This window comes from Saccopteryx leptura, chromosome 1 (assembly GCF_036850995.1).
Source record: "Saccopteryx leptura isolate mSacLep1 chromosome 1, mSacLep1_pri_phased_curated, whole genome shotgun sequence".
NCBI classification, from domain to species: Eukaryota; Metazoa; Chordata; class Mammalia; order Chiroptera; family Emballonuridae; genus Saccopteryx; species Saccopteryx leptura.
In genome coordinates this window covers 285443274-285468860 of record NC_089503.1, presented here as the reverse complement: position 1 = coordinate 285468860, position 25587 = coordinate 285443274, and the positions used below count along the sequence as shown (strand labels likewise).

General features: G+C 39.0%; 1 protein-coding gene across 3 annotated transcripts in view; it reads right to left on the bottom strand.

The window, feature by feature from the left end:
• GUCY2C (guanylate cyclase 2C) overlaps positions 1-24401 on the bottom strand; it is an 86125-nt gene extending 61724 nt beyond the window's left edge. The window contains exons 1-8 of one of the 3 annotated variants that reach the window (XM_066355376.1): positions 24270-24401; positions 15665-15780; positions 13467-13531; positions 10166-10381; positions 8972-9093; positions 7484-7580; positions 4988-5105; positions 3061-3196 (exon numbers count right to left, since the gene is read on the bottom strand). In XM_066355376.1, coding sequence (XP_066211473.1) covers positions 3061-3196; positions 4988-5105; positions 7484-7580; positions 8972-9093; positions 10166-10381; positions 13467-13519 — 742 coding nt within the window. In that variant the 5' untranslated portion in view covers positions 13520-13531; positions 15665-15780; positions 24270-24401. Of the gene's footprint in view, positions 1-3060; positions 3197-4987; positions 5106-7483; positions 7581-8971; positions 9094-10165; positions 10382-13466; positions 13532-15664; positions 15781-24043 lie in introns of all 3 variants that reach the window. The other 2 variants (XM_066355358.1, XM_066355367.1) reach the window with 2 other exon arrangements.
• Positions 24402-25587: the final 1186 nt, after the last annotated feature.

The following is a 25587-nucleotide window of genomic DNA, read 5'->3' as shown; positions in this document are numbered from 1 at the left end:
TAAGTGTTTTATATGCACTTATCATTTTATTTTTCTTAAAATATCATGATACAGAAACTATTACCTCTATTTTATTTGAGGAGAAATCTGAGGTGAGAGATTTAAATAACTTGCTCCAGGTTGTACACTTAGTGGATGGCTAATTTAGGACATAAATAAATGTTTCCTGGCTCTAAGCCTGTGTTAGTGGCCATTAAGATGCTTGGCCGAGATCACAAATATGATCAAATTAACTAAAAATGCACAGAGGAGGATTTTGAGAAGATGGTAGAGACGGAAGCATCAGAAATCTATCTCCCCACTTAGACAACAGTTGCACTGGCAGAATCTGTCTGGTGTAACTATTCTGGAACTCTAAAGTCTATCAAAAGTTTGCAGCTTCCAGGGGAAGTCTTAGAGAGTATGTTGTGATTAACTTTTGTCCATTTCTGCTTTTAGCACAGCAGCTACTTATTACCCCATTCCTCATTTCTGTGGCAGATAGCTGAGCATGTGTTCTTAGAGCAGCTCATACGCAGCTTGCAGGAGCCAGGGTAAGCAAAAAAGAAAGACCTGTTTTCTAAGAATTGGGGATCTGTGCTCTGATTGCTGATTGTTGCTTATCATCACAGAGGTGCAGACAAAGAGGTGGTGGCCATTGTTGCTGCACCTCCTGCTATTGCTACTAACCCCACCCCTCTGCTGATATGACTTTCAAGGGGCATAAAGGGTTGCTGCCATTGCCATTCCCTTTGTTTTTCTTTCTTTTCTCTTTGAGAGATATGCCTACAGGAAATCAGAAGACACACCTAGGGGAAGACATGAGAGAGATGCCTAGGGGAAGTCAGAAACTCAGAAAAGAACTGAGAAGGTCTTAAGTTTACTCCTCAGCATAGAGATAGCTTTAAACACTTAGGACAGAAAGGAAAAACAAAAACCAGCAGACCCTGGGGAATGGAGAATTCCTTAGGAGAGAATTTCTCATTCCCCATGTGGTTTCCAGAATTAGCACATTATTATATTCAAATGTTCAATTTTCAACAACAAAAACAAAATAACAAGGCCTACACAGGAACATATGGCCCATTCAAAATAAAATAAAATAAGATAACAGAACTGTCCTTGAAAAAGACCTAATGGTGGATCTACTAGACAAAGGCTTTAAAACGGTTATCTTAAAGATGGTCAAAGAACTAAAAGAAAACATGGATAAAGTATGCAAAGAATAATGTATAAACAAAATGAAAATAGCAATAATGAGACCAAAAATCTAAACAACAACAACAAAACCAAAGAGAAATTCTGGAAGTAAAAAGTACAATAACTAAAATGAAAAAATTCACTAGAAGATTCAAAGGCATATTTGAGTAGGCAGAAGAAAGAATCAGCAAACATGAATATAGAACAATGGCAATTATTAAGTCTGAGGAATAGAAAGAGAAAGATTGAGGAAAACAGAACAGAACCTAAAGGACCTGTGGAACACTATCAAGCAGATCGTCCTATGCATTGTGGAAGTCCCAGAAGGAGAAGAAAGAGAGAATGAGGTATGAGGTAGAGAGAATATTAGTAAGAATGTCCAAATCTTCCTAAATCTAACCAAAGACATGAATATAAACATACACGAAGCTCAATAAACTTCAAGTAAAATAAATTCAGAGACTCACACCAGACACATTATAGTTAAACTGTCAAGAAACAAAGACAAAGAGAATTCTGAAAGCAGTAAAAGAAGTGATTTGTTACATACAAAGGCTACTTAATAAAATTGTTAGCTGATTTCGCATTAGAAACTTGGAAGGCTTTTATAGTCAAAGAGCTAAAAGAAAAAATTATCAACCAATAATATCTTGTGACATTTTACAACATGGATTGAACTTTGAGGAATGAGGCTCATAAGTGAAATTAGACAGTCACACACACACAAAAGATGCTATATGATTCCACTTATATAAGGTATGTAGAATAAAATTACAGGGACAAAAAGTAGAATAGTGGTAGCCGGGGGCTAGGGCTAGGGGGATATGTGTAACTATTGTTTAATAACTGGAATTGAAGTTTAAAAGATGGAAAGAGTTCTGCAGATGGATGGTGGTGATCGTTGCACGATGATAAGAATAAACTTAATGACATTGAATTACACTTAAAAATGATTAAGGTAGTACATTTTATATTATGTGTTTTACCACAATTTAAAAAATTGGAGAGGGTTAAGAATGTACATAAAGAGTCTGGAAGAACTTGGGACACTGGAGAATATTAACGAAACTTTGTCCCTGCCTCCTTCCCTTTCTATTATATTTCTTCAGGGGAGCAGAAGCCATCTCTTCCTATTGTTGTCATACACTGTGGACATTGAAGCAGCTCTTCAGCTTTGGTGCTGCCTTGTCTACCACCTTCTGAAGCCAACAAAAGACTCACTCTGCAGTAGGATAAAGGTTTTTCAGAGTAAAGATATATGGCAAGTTAGAGAACTCAACTATCATTTGTCTTTTATTTAATATACATTAACCTAAAAAAAATTTTTTTTCATAGTATCTGGTTGAGACCTGGAAAATAAAAGGGGTTTCAGTAGGAGCTTGTGTGGAAAGGAAACGCTGATCCTGTGGTTCAGAAGGACATGTGTTGAGAAGTTTTAGATGGCAGCATTGTGAGAGGTTGAGTCGGAGGGGTCCCACAGGGTCCCTGCCCTCCAAAGGATAGAAAGAGAGATATAGAAGAACCAAAACCAAACCGCAGATATTTTTCTTCTTGCTCATCTCCTAGAACAGTCAGGACATCACAGCTCAGAATAACCTGTGATGAGCTTGTTCATAACTACAGGGCTTGAGCTACATGTTCTTTCTTTGATATTCAAAGATTCTGAAATTTCAAAGCATAAACTGGGGCCTAGTTATTGATCAGAGCACACCCAAAATCTATAAAATGTTTGCCTCCAATTAAGTTCAAAGGTATTTATTTATCTATTGCCAACCCCCCTCTTTGCTTCCCAAAGTCTACCCACTAAGTCCATATTTCTGTGGCTTTCTATAGAAAGTGTTAGTTAAGTGTTGTTGTTGTTTGCTATTACGTCACCAGTACCGTCAAAAGTGAGGTTCTTGAAAGCATGTGCAAATTTGAGGTCGGTCACATCCTCTCCATTTTCAAGAAATATCTTTAGCATGTGTCCAAAGAGCAAGATTCCATTCAAATAGGCAAGAGAAAAGTCAGTTAAAACCTGAATAAGAAAGAAAAAATTTTAAATGAATTCCAAAAAAGAGATTCTGGTCTTGAACCTGAAGCAACATGTTCTTGGGGTCATTAGGGTCATGGGAAAGGTAAATGAATATTAGGGGAATTGTAGAAATAATATTACAGGAGAATTTTGGAAAATATTTTATTAACCCTGTGTCACAATTCTGTCTTCTCTTGGGATCAATAGAATGAGACACTGTCTCTAGGAAAGTAACTAAAAGTAGTTGTACTTACTTTTCACGAAGATAAAATATATCATTTTAACTAGGAAAGTCAACATAAAGCATTTACATAATTCTTATAAGATTTTATACAAAAATAATGCTTGTAGTTTAATATTTTCATTAAAGAATAAAGGAGCACAACCACAAAAACATACCCCTGCCTTTGAGTATCCTGAATGGGCAGGAGGAGTTTTGAATGGATGATACCACTAAACTTGCTTTGAAGATTCTGATTGGGTGTTTCCTCAGGCCACAAATGTTTGCCCAGAGGAACAAAAAAGAGAAGGTCAAAACTCCCCTGCAATAGTTGTACGCTGGTCCTCACATAGTCAGGCTATGGGTTAAAAGTTCCGTGTCCCTCTGAGACCAAGTGAGTTCTGTTAGTTGGGAATTCTGGACTGCCCACCTATGAAGAATCACACTTTTTCCAGAACCTAGAAGCTATGCAAGTGATATCTGAATACTACACCTGGAAGTTTGTATATATGCTAGAAAATATAAAAAGGAAAAAATAAAACACCTCTCATTGTTTTTAGGGTCTTTTGCTGAAATCATCATTTTATGAGATGCAAAAAATCTAGTTAAGATCCAGACCCATCCAAAAAAGGGCGTAGCCCCTAATTTTGGCAAGGTTGTGAATCAGAAGGCATAGAACTACTACCAGTCTAAGAAAAACTGTGAAACTCCTAAAGGTACCCAGCTTTCCTTCTAGAGCTCTTTGCGCCTGGCCTTTGCTCACTATCCCAAAACTGTTCAGGGTCCTCACGACTGCTCCTTCCCTCCTCTTCCCACTCCAAACCTGCTCTCAGCTGTCTTTGATGAATGTGATCACATTAAGGTGCAGTGACCAAGCCCACTGTGATGTTAGAGTCAATTGATGTTAGATCTCACTCAATTGAAGCATCCTTTTTGGGAGACAAATATTAAACCAGATGGGAGGCTGGGATAAGAGGAATAAACAAGGACTCTCCTGAACAAATGTGGACAATGTTATTCTAATTACAACAGCGGACAACATCTTTACTTAGGAATGCAGGATAGGCAAATGTAAGTTTACGGTTTTGAGTATGCAAAACACAGTTTATTCTTGTATTATTACTGATTAATTATTATATTTTCCATATAAACAACCATAAACCTACCTTTTCTCACCCTTGTATATATCTCTAAAGGTATAATTTTGTTATTGGTATCAGCAGAAAGTTGTTTTAAGATGTAGAAAACTTCATTTATTTAATATTGTTTAATTTCTACCTCCCCTAAGTTACCAGGGCTTCTTCTGTCTTCCCACACCGTCACTTTCATTCTTATGTGACAGGAGTGTGAACTGTAGTGCTGCTCTGGCCTGCACACTGACTCATTGTAAGAGTTTTAATAGCAGAATTCCTGCTACTATGCATAGCTGGCCTCAGTTCATACTTGCTGAGTAAATTGGAGTAAGTGAAGATAATAATAATAATAATTGCTCATCTTAGAATTTGAGTCCCATAGAGTAGAATAATATCTTAACCTTGACAAAGAAAATAATGGTATAACTATATAAAACTTACCAGTGACAAATTCTGGGAGAAAGAGGTATTTGAGATGGTATTGTTCGGATACAGTGTCAAAACAAGGACGTTTTTCATATAGTCAGGGGCTGTGACATTGTCCATGAAGTAGTCATTACTGCAATAAAAGCACAAATCTCTCAGGAAAATTAGGATGCTCCAAAAATAAAGATGGAGCTTCTAGAATTTACACAAACTATAGCATCAGCTTTGCAATAGTTTAAAACATTTTATATTTTCCAGTAACCTGTAAAACTTTCTGCTTTTCCCAGACAGGCTTATTTTCTTCTACACTTGCTAAGCTGAGTAAGAGAACGTAGGCAGCTGTACTTAATGTACACAAAGGGAGAAGAAGATCAGAAGACAGATACCACTTTGGGGGAGATTTTTCTGGGTTCTGGACATGTGAGCTCGAGCTTGCTTTCAAGACTTAATGACCCTTGATTTATTATACCTGTCTTTTTCTTAAGTGCTCATAGCAATTTAGAGATATTAAAATATGATAGAGAGAAATTTTATGAAAATTACTTTTCAGATGGTGAAACTTAAGAATGGAAAGGCTAAATGTTTTTTTCTAACACTGTAAACTTCTAGACATTTGCTTATATCCTGTATCCTCCACTCCAAGATAATACTTGACACATGGTGAACTCTTAATAATGTCTGAGATCGCACTGTAAATGGTATCTAAGCTTCTTAATCATTTAAATGAATCTAACATGTTTGAACTGCTATACCTGGGCTGACCATCATTTAATATTCAAACAGTAGGTGAACACATCCAAGAACTGAGAACCTTGTCAAAACTTTTGGTCATATTATCATATCTAATTTTAAAAGTACCCCTACAAAGTGGACATTTTTTGTGTGTGACAGAGACAGAGAGAGACAGAGAGAGGGACGGACAGACAGGAAGGAAGAGAGATGAGAAGCATCAGTTCTTTGTTGCAGCTCCTTAGTCTCCTTAGTTGTTCATTGATTGCTTTCTCATAGCGCCTTGACCAGGGGGCTGCAGCAGAGCTAGTGACCCCTTGCTCAAGCCAGCAACCTTGGGCTCACGCCAGCGACCTTGGGCTTCAAGCCAGTGACCTTTGGGCTCAAGCCAGTGACCAGGGGGTTATGTCTATAATCCCATGCTCAAGCCATCAACCCCACACTCAAGCTGGTGAGCCCACACTCAAGCCAGATGAGCCCATGCTCAAGCCAGTGACCTTGGGGTTTCAAACCTAGGTCCTCTGCATCCCAGTCCAACACTCTATCAAAGTGGACATTTTTATTTTCACTTCACAAATAAACAGATTTAATCTCAAAATACTAACACTCAAGTGTCAAGGGAACTAGAAGTGTCAGAATTAGAATTACAACCCAAGTATGTCTAGTTTCAAAGAAATCTCATGATTTTCCCAAAACATAGCCAGGTGTTCTTTGGGAACAGTGACAAAGGATTGCCAACACCTTGGAGGCTGACTGAGGATTGGCTAATAGTAAAATTACAACCCAGATACATTGAGGATTTTTTCTAGAGGGAAAAACAATGACTAAAAGCAGCTATCAATGTGGTTGTAAAAATAAAATTATATTATATTCTGCAGAAAAAAGTTAAATTGATTAAATTATCATCATGAACAACTTGTGGTCAAACAGGCCTGTGGCTCCCATGCTTCAACTCTCTTACCATTGTGAAAAGTATGTTTAGTGTGGGTTAAATAACTAGGCAAGTATGGGAAAGAGCTAACGCAGTAATAACTTCTGGTCTGAATACAGACAGGTAATAATTAATGATCAAGTCAGATAAGTGAAGTCATGTGATCTAGCTGATGGGGCAAAGGGCACAGCCACAGCAGTGACACCCGCAATAAGCTTAATCTGACTCAAACATGACCTTGGCCCAGTGAGTTTGTGGGTCTCCACATTAGAAGATAAGTGGTAAAATGAGGGATGTGATAAAAAGTGATTTCCGTTTTCTAGAATTTTCTTTCCTTAGTTCCAGTGACTGCTACAGCAGGCAAAAAATAACTGTATAAATCAGATTTGTTTAACTGGAACTTTTCCTATATCAAAAGTGGCTGAAGTAAAAATAATCTAGGATCAAAGGCTATTAGCAATTGAAGGCACAAATAGGACACACATTTTCATAAATAATATTATTGGGTTATAAAATGATTTAGCACTGCCTGGGAAAAGACCTTAAAATCAAGCTGAATACCAGGATAAATATACATGGGGGTTTAATGGGATTTTCAAAAAACTTTGGTATTTAGACATCATAGTGTTGTCAAAGGAATACATCTCTACTGGCCATGATTAATTAAATGAGAATGAGGGTATAATATAAAAAGAATAAAAGAATGAAACATAGGTTGAAATATATAGTATCAATATATTAAACCCTGTATGAGGCTGTGTGAAGCAGAAGAAAAGAGAATGCATCTTTTGGAAATCTTTGGAGTATTTTCTTTCTGAAAGGAGAAGAGTCCTTCCAAATAGTACACCTACTTGAATAGGTCCACTAGAATAATGACAGTGTCTTCAGCCACTGCTCGGTCACCCTTGAGGGAGTGGATGATGTCTGGTTTACCACAAGTAACAATCACTGGAGGAGAGAGAGCAAGATAAGGAGAGAAATATACAATGGTCTACACATAAACAGCGAGGGAAGCAGGTTCCTGAATTTGAACCCAGTATGTCTAGGCTATGTTGTTTTAAAATTAACACCAACTCCTCAAATTCTACTGCTCCTTTTCTTAAATTTTAGTCATCAAGTCAGATAGAATCTTAGAGCTAAATAGAATCCTAAAAAGAATGATCTAATTCATGTCCTTAATTTTATTGGTTTTGGGAGACCAACACTAAGAGTCACAGGGTTAAAGAACTAGTAGATGTCAGAGGTAACTCTAATATTCAAGTTTTATGAGTCTGGTTCAGTGCTTGTTCCATTACACCATTACAAAAACTATTTTCATTGATAACTACTTTCACCTCACCATTTTTAGAGTGGTTGGAAAAAATATAGTATAAGTTAATATAAGAATTGATGAAGCTTTCCTAAGCAATTTTCCTTGTGGGCTTTGTAGCTTCCTAACTCAGAACTTAGTGATTTCAGTGATAGAGGCCACTCTGATTCTATAATTGCAGCTAGAATTTCAAAATGCATGACTTTATGAGTAAAAGGAGTTGGGGGATACTTCATTAGATTTTTTTAATGTATTATGTTGCCCAGTTGAATTTTAAACCCTTTAGGGACATTAGTAACTTAATACTTTTTTTTCTCATATCTTGGTCAATGTTTAGCAAATATTAATTTCTTAATTTGGTAAATGCTTAATAATGACAGTAGATAATGATTTGAGTGTACCAAAAAATCCTGCCAAGCAAGCATTTTCCCATAGCAAGTTCCCACAGTTGATTCCTTTACTCATGATATATTCTTATTTATAAAAAGAATTCTATGGGAAGTGAAGCAAATCATCTAATAATTTAGGAGGATGACTTTATCCCATTAGCCTTTCACACTTGACCTGTAACTCAGAGATGGGAGATTGTTGGGCAGGTGAGATACTTTGCTTACTTTTGTAATTTCGCCTGAGGCTAGATATCAGTAAACATATCCTTTTAGTCACGAAGGGAGCAGAGTTCAGACTCTGTTTGAAGAATTGTCACAAACCCAATAAAATATTGGATGATGGGTCATGATATCATTTTGGTTTATAAAAGTTGGATTTTAACATTGCCATTACTTTCATAAAGTTAATATATTTGCTCAACATTAATTTTAAAATTTTTCTCAGAGGATAAAGTTTTAATCAACAACAACAACAAAAAAATGCAATGGAGCTGAATGTAACCATAGATCTCCCAAAAGATAAAAAAAATAAGTCGAGATAATGATGACAACTCTGTTTGGTAGATTTGTCAAAATGACATGTAAGGAAGTGGTAGTTGTGGATAAAAAGCTGGTCTAAAGTGATTCTTATATCTTCTTACCATTGCTTTTCCTATTGTGCTTCATTAAAATATCCCTAAACTCTTCCTCTCTTCTTAACATATCCTTGAAGCTAAGTTGCTGAGAAAAGTAGGAAACTCCAGCCTCCAGAGCATTGAGGTACCTAGAACAACAACAATACATACATAAATAAATAAATAAATTTAAATAAAAGAGAGAGAGAGAGAGAGACTATGAGAAACCAGCTTGTTCATTGTGCAATTTGCTCATTGTTTACAGATCTGTCCTGGGACTTGTTCATCTAAAATTTATTTCCACTGTTAACATAATAGATAACAAACCTCATGATTATAGACATCTAATTTAGTGAAAGTATCAAGGAAGTTTTAGGAATCTTCATGTATATGTATACCTAGTAGAGATTTGGCTAGTCCTTTATAATGGTTTCCGGCTATTTGCAGAAGGAAGATTCTACTCTGCTCTATACACCAGCCCCATTAACACAGATAAGTTGAAACCTTTGAATCTATACTACAAAAATGTAAAGATGATAGGAATAATTTCTCCTTCTGTGTGAGATGAACTTATGTGAGGTCTAAATTCACTACAAAGTTTCTAGGATGAGGCCTTTGGGTTGATTCTTGTGTGTGCAATCTCAGTGGTGCCCCATTTCAGTCTGCTCCATACTTACGTGGAGAGGACTACAGGACGGAGCAGCACTCTGGAGGTACAAACAATAACCCAACCCTTTGCTGAAGGTGAGTGCACCTTGCAATTTTATTTTAGCAATGTTGTCTCTTACTTTGTTCTCTGTCCACCCCCACCTCCAGCTTATTCCTTTGAAAAACTATGAAATTATTTCTAACTAATGGTAGGTATAGGCAGAATGCACATTCTCTGATTTTATATCTTTCACCATTTTCATTTTCCTTATCTGTAAAATGGGGATCATAATACTGTTCTCTTTTCTTCAGAGGGTTTACTGTGGGAAATCAATAAAACTACCTTGAAGGTACTTTGAAAACTAGGAAGAGTGTTGAAAATGCAATATATGTGATTATATTTATGACACTGTGTTTCCTTTGACACTGCTTTTATTTATGTGTAAGAAAGTGGGCTGGTGTCTACTCTCAATATTGTAGCAGAAGGAAGGTGCATCTGATAACCAGTGGCCTGCCTGAGTCAATGGCATCTCTCCGTAGCAAGTTCCAGAGAATGTAAATAATTCTACTTACCATAAACAGTCCTCAGTCTCATTATTATTCTTGTAAACATATGCAGTGTTCCAGGAAAATGTTTTGAATGGCAAATGATTGGCCTTCCAAAAGTTAACCAAGAAGTACATCAATTTCCTAGCTGGAGACATCATCCTGGTTAAAGTGTCTTTGTAGTCACATGTCAATCCAAAACTTCCCACTGAAATCATGGGATAGTCCATATGTGTGTCAAGGCTAAGCCAAGAGGGAATAAAAAAGTCAATATCAAGATTAACTTAAGTAGCACAAATAAGATCCCTCCTTAACCTGTTTCAGCATGTGGGTATAAATGGTAGGAGATCATGCAAGCAGGTGTGCTATATAGATAGGTGCCCCTCTCACACTGGTGAGCTTCCAAACATTTACTGAGCATATGCTATGTTCTAAGAATGCTCTAGGTGTCTTCATGTTTTTGTAGGTTGGTTACTTTGACTTATTTTAAAATGAGTTGTCATATGGGATGTCATAACATCCAGGCTGGGACAAGTGATCTTTGGGGAGTGGGGATAAGAAAATAGAAGATATGGGCCTCTACAGCTACCACAATTGGAAAGTCCAAAGAGTGTCCTCTACACTTTTTTTCTCTCTTCATTGCATTGTTTCTGACTCTTCCATGAACTACCTTTGAGCGGAGGTGAATTTAACAGTGGGCACACTTGGGTGCACCCTGGGCCCCGACTTCTGAAGGACTCTGCAAAACCCCAACTTCACACTTTTTTCTAATGACACCAAGTTTGGTTTCATATGTGCAATTTTAACATTAATAGTATATAGTATTTTCTATTATTTAAAAATATGGTTAACATGTATTTTTATTTTCCCTGTCTTTCTCTCTCTCTCTCTCTCTTTTTTAAGGAGCCCAATATTTTCTTCTGTGCCTGGGGCCTCAACCGACCTTAATCCGCCTCTGCCTTTGAGCAGACATCAGAGGAAGATTTTAGAGTTTTCCTTCCTTCCCTTAGCATGGGGCCTTCTTGTTCCTTAAACAGATTGGGCTTCATTCTCAATCAGGGCTTCACATACCGGGGATGCTGTGGCCCTGCCCCCTTGCCTGGCTGGCTGTTACTCATCCATTGGGTCCTAGATTAAACATCTCTTTATCTGTCAGGAAACTTTTCCTTGATACCTAAGACCAGGCAATTATTTGGGAGAGTACTTGTCTCCTTCACTAGACTGCAAGCTTCAAGTCAAGGATCATGTCTTGCTTGTTCACCTCCATAGCTCCAGCCAACCTGGTTCACACGCATCTGATCAAGGGGGTCCCCTTCCATCTGCCGTGCTCCACTGAAAGATTTCACTGAGAGTTCTGCTTCACCTCAAATACGCCATGTTTACAGCCCAATTTCTCTTCTATTTTTACTCTCAAAATTGTTTCTTATCCTGATTTTTCCATTTCTTTTAGTGTTTTGAGATCACAAAGCCTTTTTGACTGCTTTCCATTGCTCACCCCAACCCCCGGTTATCAAATACTATTGAGTCTACCTTTACGTATCATTAAAAGCAAAATAAATAAATAAACAAAAAATAAATAAGTGTCTTTAAAAGCTCTTCTCCCTGTCCAGGTCAGCTGAGTTCATGCTGAACAGGCCTTTCTCCCCCCTGCTGACTTCCCCGTTAGCGGTTTCTCCTTATGTGTTCTGGTCTTTTTTATATACTGTTGTCAATTATTCTTCCCAAAGTTGAGCTGCTTCTTACGGTACTTCCCAGTTCAACCTTAATGGTTGATGAAATACAACTATATCTAATTAAATACAACAAATTACATATAACTAATAATCTAATTAAATAGAACTCTTTTACCTGGAACCCATATGGCCCTACTGAAGTTTTCTAGTTTTATCTTTATTCTTCTCCTACACAGCCCTTGCACACCAGTTAGTACAGACTTTAACAAATTTTCTGTACTTTACTGTTTCTTTGTTTTTATACTTACTTCTCCCTCTGCCTGGCTGGGATACTTACCCTCTCATCTTTACCCATTAAAATGTTACCTATTCTTCAACATGCAACTTGTATACCACTGCCTTTGGGAAGTCGTTCCCTTCTTGAAGAGTAACTCTCCCAACCAGAGGTGACCCTTTCTTCCTGTGCATCCAGACCATCTGGATAAACTTCTCTGATGAAACCCATCTCACTCAGACTTGTATTGATCAGCAGTGTCCTTGTCATCTTCACTAGGTCACCAGGTAGGGGCTGTGTTTTTCCTTATTCTCTCTATTCCAATACAACTAAAATGCTTCTTTGCACATGGAAAATCCTCATAAGTGGAGAGTCAATTTTCTTAATCCTCCTTTTCCTTTGGGTGTACTCCACAGCATTATCAAGAAGGGATTGTACAAGACGACAATAGAGAATGAGTGAAAGAAAGTAAGATTCTGTATTTGTCTGCATTTTGGAATGAAGATGGGCTCAAAATTGCTTCTGTGGTGTGTTTATGGTGAGCATCTGAGTCTGTTTGTAGAGCTGGGTGTGAGGTATGAGAAACACACTTTGCAACGGAAATTTCAGAGGTCTAACAGTTACCCTCCAAAATCTATTGCAAGGGCCTCTTCAGCACAGTTTTCTCTGTGTAGGTAACGGGGGATCCTTGATTCAGGGGAAGATTGTATGTAACACATGAGAGGGATCTTGTTTGGGAGAAGGTATAATCTGGCAGAACAAAGTGTTTGTAGCGATGAAATGTAATGATTGCAAGGAATGAGGGCAATTGTCTCAAAAACAGAGAAGTGTTTTCATTCTAGAATATATTGAAAGCTCCTTTCTAAGCTGATAAGAGCACTGGGCAAAGTACTTTAACATGTTATTTCTATCCTCAAATAATGTTATGAAATGAGTAACCTTGGTACTTTTCTTACTTTTATAAACCCAGGGCTAACAAAGAGCCCTGCCAATACCTAAGGGTGCTGTCCTTTTCTTTGTGTTTCTATATGTTCTGCTTATACTTTTGTGACTGTTTCTTTGATTAGGCTTCTCAGATTATCCAAATGCGCTTGCCGGTTTTCCAGCTAGGACTCTCTGACTTTTTACCTTTACTGTGTTTTCTCTCCAGCTCAGTCTCTGTACCTAAACAGTTATTATCATCCTCCCCACAATGCAAAGGTGGAGTTACCTGGATAAAGGAATGATGGTTAGAAGGCATGTGGCAAAATATGAGGGCCTGGACACTCCTGATTGTATTGCCTTGGCTAGACTGATGTTTAATAAACCATTAAAACATCGACATCACATCTGGACTTCAATTCACAGTGGCATTAAAACAACAACAAAACAAACAACTTACTACATCTGGAAGGTGGAATATGTACACGAGGGTCCCACGAGGGCACAGCCCATTGTTTTTTTATCCTGTAGAGAAATAAAAATAAAAAACTAATTTCTAAAACTAAAATTAAAAAAAATATATCAAAGGACAAGAAAAGAAATGGCAAGAGGAAGGCTCCCAGAAAGTGAAAAAGTGGATCACTTAAGATTTTAGGCCCTGGCCAGGAGCTCAGTTGATCAGAGCATCATCTCCATGCACCATGGTTGCAGATTTGATCCCCAGTCTAGGCACATACAAGAATCAACCAACAAATGCATAAATAAGTGAAACAACAAATTGATGTTTCTCTCTTTCTCTCTTCGTTTCTCTCTCGCTCTCAAATCATTTTTTTTATAAAAGATATTAGAATTCAAAGCAGAAAGAAGCAGCAAATGGTGCTTTGGGCTGGGCAAGGGGTAGCCAAGGGATACAGAAGTCTGAAAGAGGCAATTTTGTGGGTGGAAAGAAGGGTATTACATGGCTCTGGCCAGTTGGCTCAGTGGTAGAGCATCAGCCCAGTGTGTAGATGTTCCAAGTTCAATTACTGGTCAGGGGTCAGGGCACAGAGGAGAAGCACCCATCTGCTTCTTTACTCCTTCTCCCTCACTTCTCCCTCCCTCTCTCTTTCTTCCCCTCCTGCAGCCATGGTTCAGTTGGAGCAAGTTGGCCCAGGAGCTGAGGATGGCTTCATAACCTCCACCTCATGTGCTGAGAAGAGTTTGATTGCTGAGCAACGGAGCAACACCCCAGATGGGCAGAACATTGTTCTCTAGTGGGCTTGTTGGGTGGATCCCAGTCAGAGTGCATGTGGGAGTCTGTCTCTCTGCCTCCCCTTCTCTAACTGAATAAAAAAATAAAAGAAAGGTATTTTTTATTTTCCTCTATTAACTCATTGCTCAACTTAGTTGTGCACTGATTGCTTCTTGGAGGTGCCTTGATGGGAGATTGAACTGGCAGCCTTGGGTTCAAGTCAAGCCAGTGACCCTGTGTTCAAGCCAACACCCCAGATCAAGCCAGCAACCTTGGGATTATATCCACGATCCCATGCTCAAGCTAGTGACTCCATGTTCAAGCCAGTGACCCCATGCTCAAGCCAGCAACCTCAGGTTTTAAACCAGTGACCTCAGCATTCTAGGTTGACATTCTATCTACTGCACCACCACCAGTCAGGGAAACCTGGATTCTTCATCAAGAGGGGGATGCAGAATGGAGGAGGGACTGGAAGATGAGCATATAGTGGTTCTGTAGGCCGCATTAGAGAGAAACTAAATCTGAAGGTACTTTGGAGGGAGTGGGCAAATTTTAGGGAGACCTACATAGTAGGGCTAAAAGAGAGCAAGTGTAATGTGACCAGCTGACTGATGATAAATGTTATTTTTTTTACTATCTCTCAAGGGGAATGTGATTAGAAACATCCTGTCCTTGGTTTTAGAGAACCAGGTTATATCTCCCTCTGTATACCTTGTTTACCCCCTGCCCTCCCAAGATTGAGGATGATTACTGTCATCAGCCACTCCTCCTGGCATGGATACAGCCTATTGTATCGCTGTGATGTTATTCATTAAAGCTTCAGAGCCAAGGCTCTGTGCCCAGGGCCCTGCTTCACGGAAAGCCCTTTCTAAGATTTCTGTAGTAAAGGAGGCGTCTCACACCCCTACTCGCTTCTAGAGAGCTTGGAACACACTTTAGTTCCATAAAGCTCTGGGTGGGGTTGGGAGTTATATATATATATCATTTGACATTACAGTTATTACTTTAAAGTTAGGTTTCAGATTCAGACCTTATATCACCTTACATATGGTGATGACTTGAAACAGAGATCTTGGCTATAGGGCTTTAGAATATATTTTTAACAGGGTATCTCAGGTATTTCTTGAGGAACACAAACCAACATTCAAATTTATAAAACTTTCTGAAATAAAATAATTCCCTTCCATACCACTGAAAGTGTACAGATAGTACATAGCGAAGGTTCTGCCCACTTTCCTGGATTCCTGGGAAGGCCCCATCACTTGGGAAATATATAGGGATAAAGTTAGAGAACCCTATGTTTATATCACTCGGCTACAAGGCTAGTGATGACATGAGAGAGGCTCATGGACAGGTGCCCAAGTTTCAGACGATGGCTGTCCTGTGACAAAAAGATGTGAGCACTATCTACAGAGGCAGGCACTTACTAAAATGATCCTGAGTAGGTCGAGGCCTTCACAGGTGCTACTCCGACAGTCACCACTAGCATTATAAATCCCAGCGTCCGAAGAGATAAAATCTGCGTTCACAGTCACGTTTATGTCTGTTATCCAGGAATGAGGAAAAAGAGAAAGCCAGTGTTATTTTTTAGTAGTTTATATCAGACATAAAATGTATCTTTTGCCAAGTGATCCTGGGAAAAAATGAAAATCCATTTTCAAGAAGAGGAATATTTGAGTCCTGAGTTTTTACATTACTCTCTGTCACTTCTTTTTTCCTCTCTCTGTCTCTGACCCTCTCTCAACAGCTTTATAATTTACCCCCATAAAAATCACTCATTTTAAGTGTGCAATTCAATGACTTTTAGTCTCTCTCTCTCTCTATATATATATATACACACACACACATACACACATATATATCTGTGCAACCATCCCATAATGCAATTTAGAACATTTTTATTTTCTTCATCCTCTTTTCATAACTCTCAACTTAGCAAGTTTCCTATACATGTCTGTGGAAGGTTAGAAAAACAATGACATTGGCATTATGATATCTATTCTTTTATGTTCCCAAGATGCCGGTTCTGTTTGCTGCCAATGTACACAATGGCACCTCTGTGGTTTGTCTTCAAAGCCATAGTGAACCGTGCCCACCCACACTGGCCCAAGCTCTTTGGATAATGGGTCATCTTCAGATGCAGGCAAGAGCATCAATGCTAATATGCCTGGGTATTGCTAGGCATCACATTTTGGAAGGCAATAAAGAGAGAGCAGACCATTTGACCAAACTCTTTTTCTTGCATGTTGTTTTTCTTCCAATAAAAGTATTCAGGACAAATCCTTGATTCCAAAGCAAAGATGTTCCATATTCTGTGAAGCCCTTATACAGGAAACCTGGAAACCTCACTTGCTAGTCTGGCAGTAAGAGTGACTTTCTATGTGTTCTTGCACAAGCCATTTTAATTTCTCTACTAGGTTCACTCACATGTAAAATGGGATTAAAACCAGGTTTGTCGGCCCCGACCTGTTGGCTCAGTGGTAGAGTGTTGGCCCCACGTGTGGATGTCCTGGGTTTGATCCCCAGTCAGGGCACACAAGAAAAGCACTCATCTGCTTCTCCATCCTTCTCCCCTCTTCTTTCTCTCTCTCACTTGTCCCCTCCCGCAGCCAAGGCTCTACTGGAGCAAATTTGTCCTAGATACTGAGGATGGCTCTATGGCCTCTGCCTCAGGCGCTAGAATGTCTCCAGTTGCAATAGAGCAATGGCCCCTGATAGGTAGACAATCTTTCCCTAGGGGGCTTCCCAGGTGGATCCCTGTCAGGGATATGCAGGAGTCTGTCCCTCTGCTCCCCACTTCTCACTTCAGAGAAATACAAAAATAAACAAACAAACAAACAAAACCAGGTTTGTCAAATGTACCATATTTCCCCATGTATAAGACGCACCCTTTTTGGAAAAATTTGGGGTCTAAAACTGGATGTGTCTTATACAGTGATTATAGACTTTTTTACTTGCATTTCCCACTTTTTTGCACTTGTTTTTGCACTCATTGTTGAAGACAGTGATTTGTCATCAGACACAGATGAGGACAAGCTAATGGATGGGAGTTCTTACAGTGATGAGGAATTGTATGCATTTTATGATGAATTAAACTTGAGTTCAATAACTTTATGTAATACATTCTTTTTTTCAAATTTCAGGCCCCAAAATTAAGGTATGTCTTATACATCAGAACGTCTTATATATGGGGAAATACGGTAATAATTTTTAATTCTTTTAAAAGAAACTATCAACAACAGAAGGTATTGTTCTTCTGAACATCCAAATTAGGATATTTTAAAAGATAAAGACTTGGCCCTGGCCAGTGGCTCAGTGGATAGAGCATCGGCCCGGCAAATGGTTCACACACATAGGAGAAGTGACCATCTGCATCTCTCCTCTCCCTCTCTCCTTCTCTTCCTCTTTGCCTCCCGCAGCAAGTGGCTCTGTTTGAGCATGGACCCGAGTGCTGAGGATACGTCAGCCTCTGGAGCTAAAAATAGCTCAGTACTCTAGCATCAGCCTCAGACGGGGTTGCCTGGTGGATCCGGTCAGGGTACATGCGGGAGTCTGCCTCACTATCTCCCCTTGCTCTCACCTAAAAATAAATAATAAATAAAAGACATAGACTTGCTTTTTCAGAAAACGGAAATGGCTTTGCACTTCTATAGCCAGCCACTTCAGAGATGTGTCTACCAACTAGGAACATTCTAGCTTTTGCTTTTATTTGGAGGGGGCGGTGTAATTCAAGGATACTCATTCTGATACTTCGTTTAGTAAGAGATCTAAATAAGAGATGACAGTACTTTGCTCAGTAAGACTAGCCAAATAGGGGAGATCAATTCAATAAGACCAGTCAGAGAAAATTAATGGAAGATATGGGATCAATGACCCATGTGCCAACCCTTTATATTCTTTATCTTATTTAATTCTCCTAATAGTAAGGAGAATATAGGTTACATGAAGCCAGAAGAATAGTGTGTGTGAGGCTGTGGCAGACCTGGAGGAGGGAGAGTGCATGTGGGGAATAGTAGAAAATTGGGGTGGAAAAGGGGTTGGAGGCCCTGGCTGGCTGGCTCAGTGGTAGAGCGTCGGCCTGGCATGCAGGAATCCCAGGTTCGATTCCCGGCCAGGGCACACAGGAGAAGCGCCCATCTGCTTCTCCATCCCTCCCCCTCTCCTTCCTCTCTGTCTCTCTCTTCCCCTCCCGCAGCCAAGGCTCCATGGGAGCAAAGTTTGCCCAGGCGCTGAGGATGGCTCTGTGGCCTCTGCCTCAGGCACTGGAATGGCTCTGGTTGCCACAGAGCTACGCCCCAGATGGGCAGAGCATCGCCCTCTGGTGTACATGTCGGGTGGATCCTGGTCAGGCGCATGCGGAAGTCTGTCTGATTGCCTCCCTGTTTCCAACTTCAGAAAAATACAAAAAAAGAAAAAAAAAGGAAAAGAAAAGGGGTTGGAAAGTAGCAAGAGGAGTCAGAAAGTGAAGTGGAGGTCAGTATACAGTCACGTGATGAAAACAGGACATTGGGAAGATGGCCACACTTTTGCTGGTAATATATCATATAAGTTAGCTCTTCCCCCTCAACCACCTGTTGCTGCAATGAAGATGACTCACTTAAAAATCCTAGAGTCAAGGTAGGCCATGAAGGACAAACAAAACCCAAGTATAAATACTGCACAGGGTCTGGGAGAAGGGAAATGGACATCTATTGAATGAGAGCTAGGACCAGTGATTTCACGTCTGGAAACTCAGTTTCTCACCCATTTATTCATAATATAGAACTGGATGATTTTTATTACTAAATATATGCGTAGCATTGGGTTGTGGATTTTTGCATGCATTATTTCAACTAAATTTCCCCCTGAATCCTATGAGGTTAATTAATAATTTACCTTCCTAATTTAAATATGAGAAAATAGAGTTCTATAGAAATGGAGCTGGGTTTTGAACCTGGAACAGTCTGATTCTAGAACCTGATTAATATGCTATAGAACAGCAGTTCTCCAAGTGTGGGCCACTGACTGCTGAGGTATCTTGAGACTCCTTCAGGAAGTCCAGGAACCTATTCTCATAATTATGTTTAGACATTTTTTGATTTTCCACTCTCCTTCAATCATGAGCATATAGCAGAGTTTTCCAGAGCCCACATAATATATATTATTGCAAAAAAGTACAGAAACAGATATGAAAATCCAGCCCTTTTCTATTAATCTCACTTTAAAGATTTGCAAAAATGTAAATCAATACTTTTCCCACCTACTTTGATTTTTTTCGTTTTGATATATATAGGTTTTTTTTTCACTAAGAAATTTTATTTACGTTAACCGATAAAGTGTCTATAGTTGTTATTTAAATGAATCAGCAAGCAAATATTTACAACACTTCTCAGTTTTAATTTCCAATAGAGTAAATGCTGATAAGTGTAACTACATACACAAAGCTCTTCAGATTCCACAATTCTTTTTAAAAATGTAAAGAGGTATTTAGACCAAAAAGTTTGAGAGCCACTTCTGTAGAACACAGTGTAGTAAGCTGCTGTCTCTCTACATTTTATGGTTATGTGAACTGGTTTTTTTATTAACCCTTTTATCACCCTAAATTCCAAATGGTCTCTAGAGAAAATGCTAAACATTTTTCAAACAGTGGAATGGCTTCCATGGAATAACAAATCAAAGCTTAACTTTTAAAATAAGCAATTACTTAAAAATTTATTTTATTTATTTTAGAGAGAGAGGAAAAGAGAGAGACAGAAACATTGATCTGTTCCTGTATGTGCCCTGACCAGGGATCAAACTCACAACCTTTGGTATGGGGACGATGCTCCAACCAACTGAGCTTTCCTGCCAGGCTGAAACCTATGTGTTCCTATGGAACAATGCCACCCCATTAAATTTAATTTTTAAATAATATTAGGCCCTGGCCAGTTGGCTCAGCAGTAGAGTGTCAGCCCGGCGTGTGGAGGTTCGGGGTTCGATTCCTGGTCAGGGCACACAGGAGAAGCACCCATCTGCTTCTCCACCCCTCCCCCTCTCTTTCCTCTCTGTCTCTCTCTTCCCCTCCCACAGCCAAGGCTCCATTGGAGCAAAGTTGGCCCTGGCATTGAGGACAGCTCCATGGCCTCCGCCTCAGGTGCTAGAATGGCTGCAGTTGCAATGAAGCAATGCCCCAAATGGGCAGAGCACCAACCCCTAATAGGCATGCCGGGTGGATCCCGGTCAGGCGCATGGGGGAGTCTGACTGCTTCCCCACTTCTAACTTCGGAAAAATACAAAAACAAAACAAAACAAAAAAAAACAATTACAACAAGCATTATTTCTTATTCCTCTCTGGTCTGTACTCTCACCCTAACATGGTATCTCAGGCCTGAGACAATGAGTGGAATGCCATAAAATACAGGTTGAGCTCAGAATTCTCTATCTTCTATCTAGGGCTTTGAGAATGGGATTGTACTAAAGTGAATCTGGATACAGTGCTTGAGTCTAGGAAAGCGACACCCTCAGCACATAACAGCACATGGAGGGCATGTACCCAGTAGTTTAGCCATGGAACATACATTCTTTTTTTTTTTTTTTTAATAAATTTTTATTAATGGTAATGGGATGACATTAATAAATCAGGGTACATATATTCAAAGAAAACATGTCTAGGTTATTTTGTCATTAAATTATGTTGCATACCCCTCGCCCAAAGTCAGATTGTCCTCCGCCACCCTCTATCTAGTTCTCTGTGCCCCTCCCCCTCCCCCTAACACTCTCCCTCCCTCCCTCCCATGTCCTCCCTCCCCCCACCCCTGGTAACCACCACACTCTTGTCCATGTCTCTTAGTCTCGTTTTTAGGAACATACATTCTTAAGGAATTATTGTTCTAAGGTTGAAAAAATCTTTTTCCATGTTTCCCATCAACTCTTACCTATTCTTCAAAATCCACAAAGGTTTCCTAAGTGTTAAGAAAAAAAGATTGATCTCTTCCATTTGGACCTCACCCACAACATTTGAAGTCTTAATTTTCTTCTAATTAGCCCTTAAGTATATTGTTTTAGAATTTTTTCCAAATAATAAAATGTTTCACCAAATGCAAAAATTGGGGCATTATTGTCTATTCTTTCTTCTTCTTAAAGTTTTCTACTTATTTAATCCATTCAACAACCTCACCATTTATAACTCTATTTCACAAATGAGATGAGTGAAATTTTGAGAGAATAAACAACTTATTCAATTAGTAAATGATGGAGCAATAATTCAAATTCAGGTAATATGAGTTCAGAGATGAAGATCTTACACACTATACTGTTTATTTTATATGCCTGGTAACTTATTCACCTAACAGCAGCAACAGCCTAGCAACAACTACAGCATTAACATCCCAAGAACAACAATACCAGTGATAACAACCAAAATAACCTCCATTTATTGAGTACTTACTATTTTCAGTCAGTGTATTAGGTTCTTTATGTGAACTTCCTCATTTAATTCATACTGTAGCCACATGAGGTAACTATTATCTATAATAATTTTATAGATGAGGGAATTAGGAACAGAAAACTTAAATAATTTCCCTGAGTTTACTGGTGGTAAATGATTGGATAAAAGGCTAGAGTAGGAACCAAGATCTATTTGATTCCAAATCTCTCTTTCTAACCACAATGTTCCATTGCCTTATGTTAATAAGAGAATTAGTTCACGGTGGGTAAAGAGCTTACAGTAGCAAGACACAGTCTTCAGAATTAGATATGAGTTTAAGTCTAATTTCAAACTGACAACCTATACGACTTCTGCAAAGATATTAAACTCTGCCAGGGAAGTGTCAACAATGCCAGCCTTACAGAGCTGTGATTAAAGAGGTTATACACCTTACTTAGTGAACACATGATAGGTATTCGATAAACAATAAAACCAAGGCTTGCCTGACCGGGCGGTGGTGCAGTGGATAGAGCATTGGACTGGGATGCGGAAGACCCAGGTTCGAGACCCCAAGGTCACCAGCTTGAGGGAGGGCTCATCTGGTTTGAGCAAAATCTCACCAGCTTGAGCCCAAGGTCGCTGGCTCGAGCAAGGGGTTACTCAGTCTGCTGAAGGCCCGCAGTCAAGGCACGTATGAGAAAGCAATCAATGAACAATTAAGGTATTGCAACGTGCAACAAAAAACTAATGATTGATGCTTCTCATCTCTCTCCATTCCTGTCTGTCTGTCCCTGTCTATCCCTCTCTCTGACTCTCTCTGTCTGTTAAAAAAAACCTAACAAAACAAACAAACAAACAAAAAAAACCCCCAAGGCTTGAGGAGATGAAGGAAAATCATTCATCCAGGGTCACAGAGAGAAAGCTCTGAGACAGGGACTCCCATCCAGGCCTTCAGACTTTAAATCAAATGTTCTTTTCATTGATATATTCTGCCTTGGTAAAAAGGGGATTTTATTAAGTGACCTCAAATTTCTTTATTTACATCTGAATCTGGTCTCAGACAAGATTGAAGAAATACATATTGCACAGAAGCAACTTATTACACATGTATGATGTATAATACTGGCTGTCATTATTACCAGTTTTAAATAGAGAAAATTAAAACATACCCTTTTCAAAACCATAAATAACCATTAAGATGTATCAAATAGGACCAACTTGGTAGTTTTACTTCTGGCAATCTAGTTTCAAAGAATGAAAAAAAAACTATATACATGAAAATGTTTAGTATATTATTTTAAAAATAATCATGAAAAATTAAGAATAATGGAATATCTTATAATAAGGAATTTTTAAATAATTTGGGAGAATATTTACTCCAAAGAAGTAAATACATCTAGTAAACACATCTAGTCTCATGATGCTGTGAAAATTCTGCAGCTATAGAAAAGACACTTGTAGAATAATGTAAAGTGAAATTAGAAGGATAGAAAATTATTTCTATGCCACAGTGATCCCAACCATGTTCTTAAAAATAAGAATCCAAGAAGCATATAAAAAGACCCTGGAAAAATCCAAGTGGCTAGAAATAATCAAGGGTGATTTTTTTCTCATATCTTATATTTTATTCTACAAATTTTATCTAATGTTTTAAAGTTTATTTTAATAATTAAAAGATACAGTGAAAAACTGCAACACTGAATTCTATTAGAAATTTACTATATTGACTATGTCTTATAATAATAGTCACAGGAGAAGTAAAGAGTAAACAGATGGATTAAAAATTCCAGAGAAGCCCTGGCCAGATAGTTAAGTGGTTAGAGCACTGTTCCCATACACCAATGTTGTAAGTTCGATTCCTAGTCAGTGCACATACAAGAATCAACCAATAAATGCATATATAAGTGTAACAGCAAAACCAATCTCTCTGTCTCTCTCTTCTCAAATCAATCAATAAGTTAAAAAATTTTCTTTTAAATCCCAGAGAAAGATTGAGCATCGGTATGAATTTTATTCTTTTAACTCATCTTCTTGACTGGTAACCCTGTGAAATCTTAGGCCTAGACCAAATCTTGCCTCTGAGCAGCTACAAGAGGAAACATGATGCTTCCCTGAAAGAAAGCAATAAATCTGTTTTTTATTGAAATGCTATCTGGGGCATTTCATTGCTGTGAACACCTGGCATTTCCTGAGTTGGGCCATTCCCAGAGCAGGGTGGATTATGAGTCATGTCACTGTGGTAGGGCTCAAATCCTTCTGTCTCAGGATCGGAGGCCTTGAAACAGAAAGGGGTTGCGGAACAGGACCTTAGAGAAGGTTGGTGATCAAGCGAAGAATGCACAGCTTTGACTTAACAACCCTCCCTTTGACCCCAGAGATTGGAACAGGGAGGAGGAGAAGGATTCTGTTACCATATTCTTACCATCCTCATTCAGACGCTCTGTCACTATGTTCACTCCATGTTTCACCACTTCTTTCAGGTTATTCAGAGGCTCTAAGAAGGCTGAGTTTTTCATCATCAGGACGCTGATTTCGTAGCTGCCATTGCTGCACTTCTTACTCACCTCAGTGGTTGGAAACATCAGCCCTGGACGGAGGAGCAGTGACCACAAAGCTAAGCCCAACAGTGTCTTCATGACCTTGCTCACCTCAGAACCATACTCCTTCTGCTCAGTTGCATTCCTCTGGGCTTTTAGGGAGATAGAAACACCAGCTGGACAGCCTCAAGCTGGGTCCCTCTGTCCACTTTTCCACACGTTCCTTTTCTGGTCATAACCCACTGGTCACGTGGACCATAGAATACAGCCTGTTTGCCAGTAATTAGCAGCTACATTATGGTACAAGATAAACCAAAGTTCGCTTTGTGTGTTTGTTCACAGAAAGGTCAGAGTTATAAACAAGGAGATTACGTAGGCCTCACCCAATAAAAATATATGACACATCACTGAGAAGAGGGAAAAGAGGAAGAGGGAAATATAGTATGTACATGAAAAGCTCTATAATATGGAAAATAACAGCCAAAAGGCTTAACAAAAGCATGGATATGATGGACTACTAGTGTTTATGTTATAACTATGCATTGAAACTGAACCTTTAACTAGGAAGAGCTGTTTTTCAAGAACTCAACTGGCAACTATTTATAATTGAGACTTGATTATCTTTTGGGCATTGACAAGGACACTGGGCATACAGCCATGAATGATATGGGTACATTAATGTCCTTATGATACATGCATTTTAGTAGGGAAGATAAACATTAAATAAATAATTATGAATAACTAAATTCAACAATGAAAAAAGGGCACAGTGTTGTGGGAGCACATGGCAGGTTAACATAACCTACTCTAGAAAGTCAGTGAAGCATACCTGGGAAAATATTCGTTAAGCTGAGTTCTAAAGTATGGACAGGAGTTAGCTAGGTGGACAGAGAGGGGGCATGTGAAGGAGGGAAGATGTGGGAAGTGGCGTTGATGTTTGAGGAACTGAAAGAAATACGGAGTAGCTAGAGTGGAGAGAACTAGGAGTCCAGTGGCCATAAAAAATGCCAGAAGAGTAGGTAGGGTGGACTATGGGGTTTCTTGCAAGCCATTAAGGATTTGGGACTTTATCATAAGACTCAAATAAAGGATGTGATCAGATGAAAATTTTAAAGCCCACTTAGGCTGCTAAGGAAAGAATAACCTGGAGAGAAGCAAGAGTGGGAACATGGTATAAGTTAGGGGGCTGTTTCCACCATCCAATTCAGAGGTAAAGGAGGCCTGTATGAGGGCAGTAGCAGTGGAGAGGGGTTCAAGACTCATTGAAAAGGTAAAATGGGTTATACTTGATATTGTGTTAGATTTGGAACATTAGAGACAGAGAAGAGTCCATGGTGACCACTGATATACTCAGCTGGGTAGATGGAAAAACTGTTGACTAAGTTCTAGAACTTTGAAGGGGAACAGCTTTGAGAGAGAAGATCATGCC